We start from the raw sequence: 17,803 nt of genomic DNA on the forward strand, positions 1-17,803 counted from the left end.
GCTTCCATCAGACATCTTCTAAATGCAATATCGAGGATACCTGCATATATCTTCTGTGTGTTACATTGGCCTACTCCTAAATCTTCTAAGGGTAATAGATTGGTTACCATCATATCTAAGCGCATAATGGACAGGCTAACATTAGGTGCAACACATTGCCCACCCCCAAATCAGTCTAACCTTTCACAGTTCTTCTTAGTGCAATACATATGCTGCCTTCACAAGTTCTTCCAAGTGCAAATACATGTGATAACCTTCACAATTCTTCCAAGTATGGTACATGTGCTAGCCATCACAACTTCTGCTAAATGCAACATATGTGCTAACCTTCACAGTTCTTCAAGTGCAACATGCATTAACCTCCACAAATTCTTCTAAATGCAGTACATGTGCGAACCTTGACAATCAATTCTTCTAGTGCTTTACATGGGTTAACCTACATAATTTCTACGTGCAGCACATAACCTTCACGATTTTGAATTTACTACTCAGTGCAATGTTTCATGTAATACAAGGTTAAGTGCAGAACACCACAATGAAGGACTGGGTAGTGGTAATGTAGGAGTGGCAGGGTTTTACCTGATTACAGTAATGGCTGTGCTCCACGCCCATGTCACCTTAACTGGTTGTTGCAGTAGGATGGCCCTGGGCATCCACGGGCGAACAAGGGCAAATAAGGAATGGGAGCTGCCCTTAGCTGGCTGCCTGCCCTGGGACAGTCGCTGAAGATGGGTGTTCCGGAATCATGGCCCGGCACACTTGCCAATCGGGACCAGGCTTTGGCATGCTCAGAGAGGGAGAGGAAGTCGGGCTCTCGAGGCTAGTGGATCTGATGCACATGGCAACCAGAGGCATTGAATCAAATAAAACAAGTGTGAGAGGAAAAGTATTATCAGGGGGGACTGGATTCCACCAGAAGAGATGCCGCAAATGAGCTCAGAAACACCGAGAAAATCCCTTGATGAAGCTTGACTATTCCAGCCACGTGGCCCGTACACTGGCCAATGGGGACCAGGCTGGGCTTGCTCAGAAAGGGAGAGGACGGTTGGCTCTAGAGGCCCAATGGAGCTAATGCACACAGCACCCCAAGGCCATTTAATCAAATCAAACAAGTGAGAGGATAAGTCTTAGCAGGGAGTCCTAGATTCCACCAGAAGAGATGCCGTAAATTATGTGGTCACAGGGCAGACTACTGGCACTGGTGGTTGTGGTCCCCAAGAGTGCATGGCTTATGGAAAAGGGTTGTAGGCTAGATCAAAGAGTTAGAGGGGGAAAGAACGTAGATTGAAGCATTGTTGATATTTGGGGGTGGAAGTGGTGGATGGAGAATGCAAATGTCTGGCACATACAACGCATTTTTTGCTGCTTGCGGCGAGGGCATGTATTGTAATAAGATGAGAGTGATCCACACTACTGAGCAAACACCGGAGGGCATTGAAGGCAAGAGACATTTATGAAATGGATAACGTAACGGGTGCCCTACACGACCTGCAGCCGTCAAGGGAGATAGTGTGGGCAACTTTTCATGACAACACAATTACATTCAGACATGTTCCAAGTAAACTGTTCGAACCCCAGTTGATGTGACGTGCTATGGACAAAAATGAACACCTAAACAATGTCCTCTCAGAGCACAGACCCAGGTTAGAAATAAACATGCCCCAGGGTTGCACCTGCAGATGAACAGAATTTTCAAGATAATCTCTTAATCTGGAAGTTATATTACCCGCTACCAGTAAGGGAATGGGTGCTGGGGCAGGAAGAGAGATGACAGTTGATGGTGGGAAGGAGTTTACAAGTTATTTTGAGGGTGAAAAAGATGAAAATTGGTTGCAAAACCAAACGGATGTGTGTTCTGATTATGATGGCGATATGTTATCTGTGCAATTGAAAATAAAGAAGAAAATAAAGAAAAACACAAAAGAAGAATGCTGGCTAGTGGTCATTCTGGCAGCTCCAGCGATGAGTATCTGGTAAATGTGTGCAAACCCACCAAACTTACATATATAATAGAGGCATGGATTTTCCTTCCGACAGCGGGACACTGTGCGCATCCTGTTGTAGGAAAGAAAATCCTTTTTTCTTTAGCACCCCGGGTTATCGGTCTGGTACTTACTGTAGCTGGGGGAAGGACTTAAGAGGTTCTCCGAGTTGACTTGCATATGGTGCCTGCAGAGGGTAAGAAGCCACACTTGGATGCATGCTGTGAAAACTTATTACATTGGTTAATCCCCATGTAACCAGCAAGCATACAGTAGTCTGGAAACAAGGGAGGATAATACATACACCTCTCTAGGCACTGCTTGTCCTCCCCTAGTGGGATCCTGCTTAGCTGTCCCCTAGGGTGTGTTAAGGTTAGCAGGCTCACATCCATAGTCCCAATTCCCCGAATGTGTTACAGAGCTCAGACCCAGAGACCCACAGCAACATTTCTGGACATGTTTTGGAAATCATGGACCAAAAAGCATGACAGTTTGCTTCAATTACAGCTATCCACTTATTTTTGTTCAGGATTTTGAAAGGGTGAGGGGGCTACAGATGTTAGATGGGGGTAAGAAAGCACATATGCTTGGCTTTTTTTTTTTTTAACAGAACACCCTACAAAAAATCCCCCATTAAAGGGCAAGAAAAATGTTACACCCAGAGAACAAACTTCTGGCAGTTAAAGCAGCATTAGAGGAATACCCCATAGAACTTTGTGGTTTGCGAATTAGCATGTCCATAAAGAGGGGTTGCTCAAGGAGCAGACTATATAGTGGGATGGATACCCTTAACTCTTTCAATGAGGATTAAGCAGACATTTAACTGAAGGGGGCATATGGTAAGCCCCCTACCCAGAGTGCAACTTCTGAATCATTTAGGTTTTACACCAATACAATTCAGGGTCTTTCCAATAATGACCAAGTCCTCACGCAGCAGGAACTTCCTAGCACCATCATGGTGTCTAGTTTTACAAGCTCACATGACTTATCTGCGAGGAAATGTGCTACTTCAATCTGAAACTACATTACTAATATGGTTGAAGGGACAGTCATTTGCAAATGTCAAATAACTATTTTGAAAAGTTATGACAGAACAGACAATATTGGCAACAGAACATGCAGCACCAGTTTGGATCTGTGGTACAAAAGGAGTTAATTTTATCTAAAGACATTATGACTCAATGGCCAGGCTTTTCCAGATTGAAATGTTTGAAGCATGGTGCTCACAGCGATGGTAATACCACCTGTTCAGAAGCAAATCTATATTGAAAACTGAGTAAATCCTGTAATTTAGGCATATAGGAATCAGTTTGATACCAAAGCACAAACAATGGCCAGTGCGCAAGTGTTCTCAACTTTGGACTATGTTAATGGGCCAAAGCAAGCAGTCTTGCATACGAATGGCATCCTGAGCAGAGAATGCAGCACTTCAGGTATGCACACTGTTAAAAGGTTCAGGTTGAAATTGTTTGGTTGCAGGCAGCAAGAGGTTGGGTTAACTGACCCCTGTCCTTCCGTGGCTGCTCAATTCCACACATTCACTAAATACATCAACCTAATAGAGAAAATACTCTGTGCTTGGTCATACCAATCCAATGTTAAATCACTGATGTCCTATAATCCACACCTCCCACACTGCCTTATACCTAGAAAGACCTTAAATTAATAGCCTCACAGCAATATACAAGAATACAGCAATAACTTGTAAATGAAGAAAGAAGATCCGACTGAGAGACATGGGCTAGGGCGATGGAGGTCAAGGTTGTGCCATTCATCATAATCACGCTCAGCGCAGAAGCAACTAATGTAGCTTGTCAGCTGATTGAAAATGTTCTCTTAACAGTCCAATTCATTACTTGATGCTGGTAAAGGGTGAAAACAGTATACTGAAGCATGGGGAAAGACCAGCCATGAAAACCAGATAAAAAACCAACTTCCTATCGATAAAAAAAAAGACGCAAAAGGCGTATTACTTTTGATCTTTATAGAAATCTTTTTAAATACAAAATAATTTATGAATACAAGTGTTGATAATCTTCACGATGTAAACTTTTACATAAGTAAATGCGTAAGGAACACAGTGACAAATCAGACAGACATTAAGAAACCCATGCATGTTTGCATTTCGTTTGCCTTATGGGTTTTGCTTGACACTCTTTGCTTCGATGCGATCCAGTTATTCCATCCTTAATTATATTTTTACCCCTCAAAGAGTTTCTTTGAAGAAATATTTATATGGCTTATAGATACTTTGAAACAAGACATTTAAAGAAAAAAAGCTGCAACACCAAAAACAGACTATATGTAATTGTTGTATTACACAGAAGGCTAGATTGTTTATCAAAAGTTATATGCTCTGATCCTTGAGGTTGTCGATCCCTGTGAACACTGGTAGATGTTCAATAAGTAAACTGCACTGGAAAAGAGACTGCACGTCTCACATTTACATAAACAGGCGGTGCACTACCACCAATTCAATTTGTGCCTTAAACAGGTCTGTTATAACCTTGGCAAGATGAGATCCAGCGATTGTCATGAAGCCCAACTTTACATGCTGGACTATCTTTATAAGGCCTGTGACAGCACAACCAGTAACCTGGCCCATGGGGGAAAGACTGACAGTAGTACTTAGGATGCCACCAGCACAAAGACACATCCCCTTTCACATATTTCTTTTTGCATTGTTTGCAAGGATCGTATTTATAGCGTACATCACGGACCCAGAGAGAATCGACAGGCCTTATGTCATAGTATTCGATCATAAACTTGAAATATTGACAAGTACATTTAAGAGCTGCCAGGGATTTAGTTGGAAGAAAACTAAATAGATGTACAATTAAATGGTGCGGTAAGAGTGCCATATAGTCTACAGGCCCCAGTAGTCGCTGAATTTTACTTTTGATCTGCCGGAAATCAGGTGAAACATGCCTTTTTAAACTAAAGTGAACTCCACGGGGACCACTATCCAGATGGGGAGTGGAAACCACGACTGAGGCAACAACTGAGGGTGCAGAATATAAGGACAAATTTGCAGTCTTAAATGGTTTTATGCCTTGCAAACCATCAAAAGAAGCTGTGCTTGACTCTGCACAGGCTACACAACTTTGGTCATTACAAGGGTGACAAAACAACGTTCCTGGAAGTGTGTCGTCGCAGTAAGTAACTTTGAAAGTATTTGTTTGTGCATCAAACTTTGGAGACACCGAAGTATACACCAGCTCAGTAGCTGCCTTTTCCGTGTCATCAGAAACGGTTTCAGCACAGATTGTAGTGTCTTCAGCTGTAGAATCGGCATTCTCTGTACGTAAACAGTTTTGGACAATATCAACAACATTTAAACAAGCTGAGAAAGGATCAGTATTGATTTCAATGTCAAAACGCCCAGTTTTTAGCGATTGCTCCGTCTCGAGCTCCAAGCATGGCATATACAAATTCACTTCTGTTAATAAATTCATTTGAAAAGGCACTGGAGACTGATCATCCTCAGATAATGTGCAACTGCTTGAGGAGTTGGACTGGTTTCTGTACAAAGAATTCCCTATATCTGAATTAAAATCACTTGTTTCGGAGGACACATTTTCCTCTTCATTATCCGAATTTGAAGTGCTGGCAAGTAACATACTCCCAACATGTCTGCGAAAGCGGTTATTTCTGGAAATACTGCTTCCATTATGTTCATCTCTGTGTTTCAAGCACTCCGCCTCAATTTGAGCAACCCTATCCAAAACAGACATCGTTTCATTCCCTCCATCATCGTGCTCAGAAGCGGTGCAAGAGTTTCTCAGTGTTTTTGTGCTGTCTAAGAGTAATGTGCTTCCCCATTGTTCAATGAAAGCAACCGTATGTATTACGGATAAAGACCCATCACAGAATACTGCATTGCTGCCTTCAACAAAATGCTCGGAGCAATGGCTATTGCTGCATGCAAGAGGTTCGAATGGGTGGGAATTCTTGTTTGCTCCATTTACCACAGGGTTCTTTGCTTCAAGTTTTGATGTTTTTCTTCGTTTTGCAGACCTTTCAACTATATCCCATGTGCTTTTAGCTTTACGATTCTTGTTGGATGCAAAAAGAGAAATAATTTCTTTTGTATTGCCAGGTTTTATTGCATGGGTATCCAGTGGCACTTCTTCGCCATGGTGGTCCATTACAGGAAATGCATTTACATTTTCTTTGATAACAAGACTATTTGAGGTGCCTTTTCCATCTGAAAAGATCATCATAGCCTGGCAAATGGTTTCAAATGGTTTATGGTATGACACATTGATGTGAGTACATGCAAGTTTCGGTTTCCTAGTGGTGGACTCTTCATCATTTACAACAGTTTGGTGGCCAACGTGGTCCGTTCTAGTATTCAAATCCAATTTCAAGTGTAGATCATTTGGTAACTTGTGATCTGGTTTAAGATCCATGACTGCAGACCTAATAAGAAAACAAAAATCAATTAACAGCATACACACATCTTGAACACCTTTTACTTTAAGGAGTCATTACCAAAACAAGCGTACAAGCAAACATTTTCCAATGGTACCTGATAAATCCTGCGTAATCCTCCCAAAATCCCTGTCTAAAGTCTCCTCCGAGGTGGCTAGGGGAAGGAAGCCGCTACCTGATTCTGACCCTGGGGGTGGCATTAGCCGGGTGGATCAGCTGGGAGGAGAAGGCCCACAAAGGAATGGGAGGATTCCATTATGAGAGACGTGGTATTTGCCTTCAGAGAGGGAGATTTCTATGGTGCCAGAATATTTAATGGCTTGTTGTAAGACTTCCCTTCACAAAGTTACCCACATTGAGGGTAGTAAAACATCTTATGATCAATAGGGAACTTAAAATATGTGGGAATCGGAACATTAACACTCTGGCTTATGATGAATAACTCTTCCTTAAACCTGAATCAACCATCAAATCCTCTAAAACCTTCTCTATCGATCAATTCAAGAAACAACATAAATCCAATAAAGTTGAAGTTTATATTCATGAAGGAAAGGGTAATCAGAACATTGGGACAAGTCCCACAATACCCAGAGTACTGGGGCTAGGACGCAGGACTCGGGCATTAAACTGCAAGGTGCAGTCTAGTGGTTCCGATGACCCACACCTGAGCTGGACCTTTGAATATATAAGGGCCCTTCAGGTGCAGGCCATGAGACCCAGAAGGTGGAGTTGCAGAAACCACCTGCCAGTTGCAGAAGAAAACGGAGATGCTTCTTCCTTTCAAGCGGGTGTCTTTTTGAGAGTCTCCAAGATTAACTTAACTGCAGAGATTGCACAGCGGGACACGGCGTTACAGCAGGCTTTCCCCACTAGAGCGAGGCTCTCCCGACTGTGCAGTCTCCCGGTGGCTGATGAGCAGCAATGTGCACTAGGAGCAAGAAAGGCTCCCTTCCTGGTCAGCGCGGGCTGCGGGAAACCAGAAGCAGTTTAATGTGAAAGTGGGAAAACAAGTGAAGCAGCCCGATAGTGCATGTCAAGGGGGAGAGGTGCATAACCTGCATTGCGAGTGGCAAATACAACAGTGGAACAAACAGCAACAATGTGTATCACGTTTTTCTATAAAGAGTTGTGAATTTTGATGTTGATGAAAGTCAAAGACTTTTCCAATAGGTGTGAAGCAGACCTTACCACAAAATACTTGTAGTAGTGTTAGGAGCTTTCGTGCTGGCAGGAGAGTATACCAGGATAGGGACCTTTTAGTGGTAGTCCTGGTAGGTTAGTCAACCAAGAACAAATATGAAGTACTGTTTTGTGGTTAAAGGTTGGGGAGAAGAAGTGGCAAGATCACTAAAGTGTTTCATAAATTGTGATGTAATCATCCTGACAAAACATTGTTATTGATACAAAAGCATTGTGAAGTGGTTTAGTTTCTTAGAAGAAGTTGTATTTAACTCTAGAAGTGGAAAGCTAAGATTTTGTGTATGGTGGAACTGTTGGTTACAGTCCAGTGAAAGACTTTCTTGGAGCAAGACGAACTTGATTATCAGAACTTGGTTACAAAACTAAAGTTTATTTGAACATTTGATTGAAAATCCTGCTTTGAATCTGGTGAAGTGGATCTAACCCAGGTTACAGGGATACACAGCTATTCGTTTTATGTTGAACATAACTGTTATTTGTTATATTTGAATTAACATATATTCCCTGTATGAGTTTGATGTATGCATAATTGTGAGCAGTGTTCCAGATAAGATTTAGAAGTTGTATTACTACCTATTTTTTTAAAGTTGGGAGTAAAATGATTTTTAGGGAGTAAAAATGTAATGTAAGTCCAATCACCAATGGGAGTATTTTATAAGTGTTATGAATTATGGAAAATGAACGAACAAGCTAAGACAGTTAAGTCACAGATCAGACTACTTCAGTAATGGCAGCAGCGCAAGACCACTAATGTGCGTTGAATACAATTTACACGGTTGCACATAAGGCAAGAGTGCTTTCAAAAGACAAGCATGGACACATGCTGTAGATAATATGGGTTCCGTTTAATAGAAACATGTGGCCAGTGAAGAACAAACGCATAGCATGTTGCTTGACTTTAGCAGAAGGCGAAGAATAGGACACGCTAGCTTCCTCTTTCTAACCACAGAATAGCAGCTCCCTGTCTTAAACAGCCAAGTTCAAGACATGCTTTATCACACCAGGCAGATCAGATATGCCAAGGAAAGGAAGCACGATACCAGAATACATATGTACAGTTAAAAAAGTGTCCGAAAGCAAGTGTAGCTTTCACCTCTTCAGAAACGCCTGGACTAGAATTGGGTTTTAAGTGGCCTAGGAGCAAATGACACACGTTGCTCTTTCTCTGAGCAGAAGCCCCACTCACTCTAGGGGAAACAACCAAGAGTCAAAGACAGCAACTGTTGCTTAAGTTTGCACATAGGTACATCATGTGGCAAACACGAACGAAGCAAAGCACAGGAGCGGTGTTAAGCGCTACAGTTTAATGGCTGAGAAGTCAGAAATTATGCACCTATTCTAGGCCCACTTTAGTATAAAAAGCAGACTGACAGGGTAACAGACACAGCGCAGCAGAAACAAATTATGGGGGGCTGGGAAGATCCATCCATTGCAGGTCCCCGAGCTTAATGCATTAACTGAGGCGTGAGCAGGCCCGATTGATAGAAAGTTGGGGTCCATTTTCATGCAGCCCAGTGAGGCCTGCAAAGCGCGAGTTTAAATGTGGAAGTTGAACTGAATGCATATTCGGAGACTGAAGGTGTTTTTTATTATGTTACACCACTTCCGATTATACCATAGCTTATTATAGACCAACATAAACTCCATGTTGGCTCAAGCTGGTATCTCAAAATGATGAATTGTACTTGTTCAGTATTAGATGTAAATCATGCTTTTAGCTTATGCAATAACACTCTTCACATGTTTGGCAATATGCTACATTATAATTGCTGCTTCCATAGCAGGTGTAATGAGAATTAGAGCAGGTAGAAAACAGAAGTGATCTTAAATATATTGACTTGCTACCTTCAAGTGTCAGCTTCATATTTCTGAGTAATGCTTCATAATGGAGGTGTCTCTGAGTCCAAACGAAGTACACAAACATTTTTCCTGGCTGTATTATGTCAAGTATGTCAAGGGATGCAAACACTTAAGGAAACAGTCCTAGCACTAGACCAAACTCCTAGGAGCATCCCTTGCCATAGAATACGACTTCTGAATCCCTGCCCACTTCACACAGCCCTATTTGGGGTGAAGGGAGGGGGGCAGAAATCACACCCTATAGGGGCGGGCAATTATGTCATAAGCGAATACAAATATTTTAACAAGAAAACAGAACATTGTTTAAATAATTATTTCTTTGCACCTACTTATTCATGCACATTAAAAGATACAAGTTTACCTCTTCCAATCAGGCAGCAATAGTTTTCCTGTGGTGCTATGTACACTACTGGTCCAAACCTATCCATGGACCTGAGTGGGTGAAAGCAGGAGCACAAGGTCCTACGTGTTTTTCCCATTTTTTGTTGGGAGTCGTTTACTCCTTGTTTTTATTTTTTGGACTATTTGCCCATTTTTGTAGCTAATATACCCTTTATATCTGTAGGGCTGAGTGTAAGGGACAGATTTATTTTATTGCAGCGTTTGCCTTTAGGTTATTTTGATAGGCAGGGAAATCCTCTTTAGGTTAGGGATACTGAGGGGTTTCATCAAACCCGTATGAGTTAATAAAAATGGCACCTTATGATATGATATTTTATTTTTATCGCGCTCATACACAAGTGTTTCAGAGCGCGGCAAGGGAGTTGAACAGTGGAGAACACGACAATGATCTTACTAAGCCCAGTGACATTGAGAATGCGCAAGTGCATGGGAAAGATGGAAAGTGCGTGGAAGTGGGAGAGTGGAAAGTGCAGCGCAGAGGAGAACAGATAAATAATTAATAAAAATAAATGGATAACTGAGGCAATAAACAATGGTAGTGCAGCCGGCAAGTGCTGTGTTTACAGCAGCAGACTGGGAAGGTCTGATAAGTGCAGGAAAAGAGGGTGTGGGGGACTGTATGGGTACAGATACAGTCCCCAGTGCAAGGGGTGGCCAGGAGGCAGTGCAGGAGGGTGGCAGGGTGAGCAGGTACCTGGGCCCAGGGGACAGAGGGTGGCCTGGTGCATAGCACCAAGAGAGCAGATCAGCAGGGGAGGGGCGGGGGAGCAAAGGCAGAAACAAAGATTAAGGTCTTGAGGTTCTTCCAGAACCGGAGATGGTTCTCGTCAAGTTTTAGAGTGGCAGGGAGGTTGTTCCAGAGGGAGGCCATTCCAGAGGAAGGTCACAGCTGAGGACAGATCTACCCCCAGCTCGTTTCTTTGAAAAACGACTGACCCTGAGGGAGCTAGAAGAACTAAGAGCTGACGAGGGGAGGTATTTGCAGCGGGACAGTGAAGGTATTTTGGACCCAGGCCCCAGAAAGCCTTGTGGACAATGCAGAGGGTTTTGAATGTAATCCTTGCATCCACAGGGAGCCAATTGAGAGATTTCAGAGCTCGAGAGATACGATCCCAGGGCTTGAGGCCAAGGAAAAGACTCGCAGTCCTTTTCTGGATTAGTTGCAGAGGTCGGAGAGTGGCCAGGGCATCCAGCACCCATCGGTTGGTGGAGATGGACTCTCACATGCTGACTAACTTCGCCAGCCGGCCTCCCGCCAGGGAGCTAGGGAGCTGGGGGCTCCCCCCCCCCCCCCCCCGACGCTACAGCCGGTTCAGTCCTGCTTGGCAGCGGCCTTGCTGACGACAATTGAGATTGTCCTGACTTGCCGCATCCTCTGTAAGCCTCATGCGACGAGGAGCGGGCCGCCTGGCGGTACGTCGAGGAGCCACCACCGAATCCTTTGGAGGCACCTTGCTTGCCTCCGGAGTTCCGAAAGGGCGGCCGTCGTTGCTGCAAAACTCCCAAGGCCCGAGCCGTCTCCGTGTCGGCCTTGATGGTGTGCAGTGACTAGTCCACTGTTTTGCCAAACAGGTTGTTCCCGTCGAAGGGCATGTCCAAAACTCTGGTTTGCACGTCCTGGCGGAAATCAATCGCCTTGAGGCAACCACGCCGGCAAAGGAAAACACTGTTGCCCAACTAGCGTAAACCGGTGTCAGCAATGTCCGTGGCCACCGTTATGGCTTGGTCCGACACCACCTCGCCTTCCTGCAGGATCTCCAGGGCCTCAGCCCTCTTGTCGCCCGGGAGGAAGTCCAGCAGAGGAGCGATCTTAAACCACAGCTCCCCGTCGTAGCGGGCCAAAATCGCTAGGGCATTGGCCGCTTTAATCGTCGTCGCTGCCGACCCGTCGTCCTTCCCTTCGCATTCCGGCGGGGAGGTCGAAGTTGAAGCCGCCGCCCCCGCCGCTTTCTTCTTGGCCGCCGCCAAGAGGACCGAATCCAGGGTCGGCTGCGCCCTAAGGCGCAAGGGGGTGCAATCCGGGACCCGGTACTTCCTCTCGTACCGGTCTCTCTTGGCAGGAGTCGTGGATGGGTTCTTCAGGAGCGACAGCCCCTCATCCCAGATGTCAAGTAACCGGACCAAGAGGACCATCTTCCTCTTGGCCTCACGCCGATGATAGAGGAAGCCTTCCTTCTGTTCTTCGGGGCAGAGCTGGAAGAGCCCGGATGCCCTGGCGATCATGGCATGGAAGGAGCCAATTTTGTCAGGCGGGGAGCCCCGATCAGGTGGTGATGGAAGGGCCATCCCGTCGTCACCACTGTCGTCATCCGTCTCCGTCGTGGCCGTCTGTTCCCATGTCATCCCTAGGATCAGGGGAAGGAGATGAAGGCTTTGAGGGCCGTGAAGACTGGAAGGGCAGGGGGGCGGGGGGTGAACTCTCCTCCACTTGCTTGGAAGGGCAACCTTGTACTTATCTCCGTACATAAGGCCTGGATCGCCATCAACATCGCTCCAGAGTTGTCCTGTGGCCCAGGTACCGGTTGTGACGGTTAGGGTGTGGAATCCTCCACGGGAACCTCGTCGGCACCAACGTCACTCTCTTGGTCTGCCTTGCGGGATACCTCCTGTGGGACCGGACCTCCTCGAACTTCTTGTTCGGGATCTTCACGACTCCAGCCAGCTCCTCTTAAGAGGCAGTATCCGTGTCCGTGATGGCCACCGCCCCCCCTCTTTTTCTGCCAGGGTTCTCACGGGGGTCTTATCGATGGGTTGAAAAGAGGATTCCCTCCGTGGTGGCAGGGAAGCTTTGGGCCCCGAGGTAGCCTCCACAGGCTTCGCCAGGGCCGCCACGACTCCCTCGATAGGGGCCTTAGCCAGGTGAATCAGGGCCTTCACGACTTTGGACGCGCTTGAGGCATTCACCTTGGGTGGAGGGTCACTGACTTGCTCCCCCTCGGCTGTCTCCATCGGGATCGACCGGGACTTCTCCCGAAGCTTAACCGTGTTCTCCGATTTCCTTTTCCCCGAGCCAGAGCGTTGGCTCGTGGTTGATGGTGTCAGTGAAAGTGCGCCCTGCCTGGCAGCCGAGGAGCCCGACCGTTCGGCGCTCCCAGTGCTTTGCCTTTTGTTGGGCCCCCGTCGCCGGACCGCCCTCAAAGGTCTCACCTACAGCTGGGCTCCTCCCCTCCAGCCAGTTGGTGAGGCGGATACGCTGATCCTTCATGGTCCGTTCTGACATGTTCTTGCAAAACACAGTCCTTCTCCACGTGCGTTTTGTCTTCGTGAAGGCAGTAGAGGCATCTAGAATGCTCGCCCTCCTTAAGACATTCTGCAATCCGCATCCAGGGCAGTTCCTGAACAGCTTGGATCCAGGCGTCGTACTTCCTTTGTCCTGAGCCATGTCCATGCGGGGTAGGTCTCAAAGATCTTCTGGAATGCTCCAAGAAGCGGAACTCGACGAAAACTTTGCCATTGAGGGGTGTAGAAAATTCCGAAACTGGTCCCCGTTGATCAGAAATCAAAACGGTGGAGCTTGAGGCTCGATTGACCGAAAAAATTAGATTAAACTCCTTGAAAATCGCAAAACGCAGTAAAAGCTCGAGAGCTATAGCACGAGGACTCCCAACACTTGAACGTGAGGAAAAATGAGGATGGCTACCAGAGGAGGGGCTTAGGTAGAGGGCAGTCATTGACTCGGGGCAGTATGACCCAGAGACCAGTGATTGGTTATTAGGAGAAAGACCGTTCAGAAACAAAACTGATTTTTTCTTTACCGAGGATTCCCAGCCCGACGACGGGGAATATTCATGAGCATGTGAATCCATGCCAGACCCCATGCTGGAGAACTTCAGAATTCACGTATTTTGAATACAGAAAGAAGAACACCTTTTGCTGAAATCCAAGAGGGACTATTGAAGAAAGTGGGTCAAACTGAAAACCATCTATAAGAAAAAACCTAGGAGTTACAAATTGAATCCTAAAGAAACCCCTTTAGAATAATCTACTAGAATTCAAAACACTATCTTTATGGTTAGGGAAAAAAAGAGAGGGGGCGAGAGAGAGAGGGGGCGAGAGAGAGAGAGAGAGAGAGAGGGGGCGAGAGAGAGAGAGAGAGAGAGAGAGAGAGAGAGAGAGAGAGGGGGCGAGAGAGAGAGAGAGAGAGAGAGAGAGAGAGAGAGAGAGGGGGCAAGAGAGAGAGAGGGGGCAAGAGAGAGAGAGGGGGCAAGAGAGAGAGAGGGGGCAAGAGAGAGAGAGGGGGCAAGAGAGAGAGGGGGCAAGAGAGAGAGGGGGCAAGAGAGAGAGGGGGCAAGAGAGAGAGGGGGCAAGAGAGAGAGGGGGCAAGAGAGAGAGGGGGCAAGAGAGAGAGGGGGCAAGAGAGAGAGGGGGCAAGAGAGAGAGGGGGCAAGAGAGAGAGGGGGCAAGAGAGAGAGGGGGCAAGGAGAGAGGGGGGCAAGAGAGAGGGGGGCAAGAGAGAGGGGGGCAAGAGAGAGGGGGGCAAGAGAGAGGGGGGCAAGAGAGAGGGGGGCGAGAGAGAGGGGGGCGAGAGAGAGGGGGGCGAGAGAGAGGGGGGCGAGAGAGAGGGGGGCGAGAGAGAGGGGGGCGAGAGAGAGGGGGCGAGAGAGAGGGGGCGAGAGAGAGGGGGCGAGAGAGAGGGGGGCGAGAGAGAGGGGGCGAGAGAGGGGGGGCGAGAGAGGGGGGGCGAGAGAGGGGGGCGAGAGAGGGGGCGAGAGAGGGGGCGAGAGAGGGGGCGAGAGAGGGGGCGAGAGAGAGGGCGAGAGAGAGGGCGAGAGAGAGGGGGCGAGAGAGAGGGGGCAAGAGAGAGGGGGCAAGAGAGAGGGGGCAAGAGAGAGGGGGCAAGAGAGAGGGGGCAAGAGAGAGGGGGCAAGAGAGAGGGGGCAAGAGAGAGGGGGCAAGAGAGAGGGGGCAAGAGAGAGGGGGCGAGAGAGAGGGGGCGAGAGAGAGGGGGCGAGAGAGAGAGGGGGCGAGAGAGAGAGGGGGCGAGAGAGAGAGGGGGCGAGAGAGAGAGGGGGCGAGAGAGAGAGGGGGCGAGAGAGAGAGGGGGCGAGAGAGAGAGGGGGCGAGAGAGAGAGGGGGCGAGAGAAGGGAAAGAGAAGAGAAAAAGGAAGAGCGCAAAGGGGTGAGTTAGTGAGAGGGCGAGTCCGGCCTGGGTGAAGCACTGCCCCCCGCCCCCCTTGGAGGGAGATCCACCCCCCCTCTCCCTCCACCAACGCAGCCTCCCATAAGGTCGTCGCGAGCTACACGAGGCACCATGGGCCTGCAGAGGAGCCCATCCCTCCTCTCCCTGAGGAAGTTGACCCACAGCGGCCCCCACGACTATGGAGGCCCTTCTAATACAGGCTGGAACCCTCCACGATCTGCTTCAAACTGCAGAACTAAGCACGGGCCGGATCCATGCCTCACTGCTGTACCATTGACGAGCTCCCAGTCTAGACGAGGTCCACAGAGTGTCCCACAGGCATGGGGGCCCAACACCACAGAATTAAACGTTCAGTCTGCCAGCCATCTAACTAACATGGAGGAGACCCAGGGAGCATCATCTGGGGGAAGCTATTGACTCCAACCAAACTCACACCCACAGACTTTCTTGGCCCAAACATTGGGGACTACAGGTGAGATTACCCCACCTCTTAGTCAACCCTGGTGGTTTGCAGTGAGCTTATCAAGTGTCAAGACCGGGAAACTCAACCTGTAACACAGAAACCCAGCTTCCTCCGGGGAATTGACATTAATATTTTATTTGTATCACGCTCATACACAAGCGTTTCAGAATGCAACGAGGCAAGAGAGGGGAACAACGAAGAACAAAATAACTATCTTACGAGGCCTAGTGACATTGAGAACGCTCAAGTGCATGGGAGAAGTGGAAAGTGCTGACCAGAGGAATACAAAACAGGGGTAGTGCAGCCAGCAAGTGGCAAGTGCTAGGTTTAAGGCAACAGACAGGGGGTGTGTGATAAGTGCATAAAAGGGGAATGGGGGGGGGGGGACTGTAGGGTTACAGATGCAGACCCAAGTGCAAGGGTTGCCAGGAGACAGTGCGGGTGCGTGGCAGAGTGAGCAGGTACCTGGGCTCGAAATCAGAGGGTAACCAGATGCACGATGCTCAAGCATAACAGATCAGCAGGGGAGAGGAGGAGCGAAGGCAGAAGCAAAAGGTCTTGAGGTGCTTCTGGAACCGGAGATGGTTTGCAAGTTTCAGAGTGGCAGGGACGCTGTTCCAGAGGGAGGCCCCAGCTGAAGACAGATCTATGCTCAGGTCGTTTGTGAGAAACGACTGACCCTAGGGGGTTTGAAGGAGCGAAGAGCTCGGCAGGGAAGGTATTTACGGAGGGATTGTTAAAGGTATTTGGACCCAGGCCCCAGAAAGCCTTGTGGACAATACAAAGGTTCTTGAATTTAACCCTTGCAGACACTGGGAGCCAGTGGAGAGATTTCAGGGCTGGAGAGATACGATCCTAGGGCTTGAGGCCAAGAACAAGTGTTGCAGTCCTGTGCTGGAGGAGTTGCAAAGGGCGGAATAGTAGAAGCAGGTAGATTTAGAAAGTCTGTTGCAATAATCCAACCTAGAGAGAACCAGGGCTTGAGAGGCAATGAGCTTCTGGGGGAAGGAGAGGAAAGGTAGAATATCTCTGAGGAAGTACAGTAGGAAGTTTGACTTTAGATACATCAGGAGATGTGGACAGGAAAGGAAAGCATGGAGTCGAAGATGACCCCGAGGTTCTTAGCCCCGTGGGTGGGGTTAGGCGGAGGGCCATGGGAGTCCGACCAGGGAGTGACGGGAAAGGAGGTTGAATGTGTGCCGATGAGGAGGATCTCCGTCTTGCTGGCATTTAGGCAGAGACCGCTGGCAGCACACCAATCCTGATTAGCAGACAGGCAATCAGAGATGAGAAAAGAAGAGGTGGCAGAGGGAAGCCTGAAAATGAGTTGAGTGTCATCAGCATAGCACCGACATAGAGGTCAAGTTCTTCCAGGAGGTGGCAGATGTCAAAGGAGTGTTTGACAGCAGAGCGAGAGTTGAGAGTGGCAAGATGAAGAAGGTTGCCAGCCTGAAAGGCCTTAGGGGGAGGGGTACACATCAGAGTTATGCCCTGCAGGGGTGGGGCAGAAGGAGGGAAGAGAGGGCAAGGTAGCCGAGGAGGGGAGAGAGGGCAAGGTAGCCAAGGGGAGCGGAGGGGGGCATAGGGGACAGCAGGAGATTAAAGGAAATTGATGAGGCGAGGGAAGCGCAAAGAGGAGGAGATTGGCCGATGGCCTTGGACCATTACAGTGCCAATCAGATAAGACATTAATGATGACTTTAGAGGAGTAGAAGGGTGCCATGAGGGCTTCCCAGCGGGTGCCACCATTAATGGGAAAGGAGGACAAAGGACAGAGCACAGATCATATGGAGAGTCCATAGATCTGGCAAAGGAACAACAGAAGATGTCAGTGAGTGTCTGTCTGGAGGAAGCGCTGGAATACATATCAGCGATGGGGAGACCAGGGTTGAAGGCCAAGATATCCTTTTTGAATTTATTCCTACCAGACAGTGAGAAGGGAAGGATAGTCGATGGAGAAGCAGTTGGAGAAGACAGGAGAAACAGAAAGCACCATGGGTATGTTAACGAGAGAGGGGGAGGGGAGAAGCAGGGGGGGGGTAGAGGGACAGCTGGTAAGAGTAGAACTAATAAGTCACTGTGCCAGCAGGTTACAGAAAAAGCATGCAGTACAAGCAAAGGGCAAAGCAAGCTAGATTTGACCGTTAAGCAACATGCAAAAACACAGCTAGATTTGAACAGCAGCCTGTGTAAGCCCAACTGGATCACTACCAACCCGACAGGACACCTAAACCAGAACCTTTTCACTGAACCCTGTCACCTCGGGGCAGCCTGGGGGTGTGGATACCTCCGAGATGGGGCACCCTTCACCCGGTACCTCCC

The 17,803-nt window shown here is 47.9% G+C and overlaps 1 protein-coding gene across 3 annotated transcripts in view; it reads right to left on the reverse strand.

Moving 5' to 3' along the window:
• Positions 1-3,951: 3,951 nt before the first annotated feature.
• The window catches only part of FBXO34 (F-box protein 34), a 124,580-nt gene continuing 110,728 nt past the window's right edge, over positions 3,952-17,803 (reverse strand). For all 3 annotated transcript variants that reach the window (XM_069637602.1, XM_069637601.1, XM_069637603.1), the window contains one exon: positions 3,952-6,404. In XM_069637602.1, coding sequence (XP_069493703.1) covers positions 4,469-6,394 — 1,926 coding nt within the window. In that variant the 5' untranslated portion in view covers positions 6,395-6,404 and the 3' untranslated portion in view covers positions 3,952-4,468. The remainder of the gene's footprint in view (positions 6,405-17,803) is intronic.

The sequence above is a fragment of the Ambystoma mexicanum genome, chromosome 14 (assembly GCF_040938575.1).
Source record: "Ambystoma mexicanum isolate Mex_15411 chromosome 14, UKY_AmexF1_1, whole genome shotgun sequence".
Lineage (NCBI taxonomy): Eukaryota > Metazoa > Chordata > Amphibia > Caudata > Ambystomatidae > Ambystoma > Ambystoma mexicanum.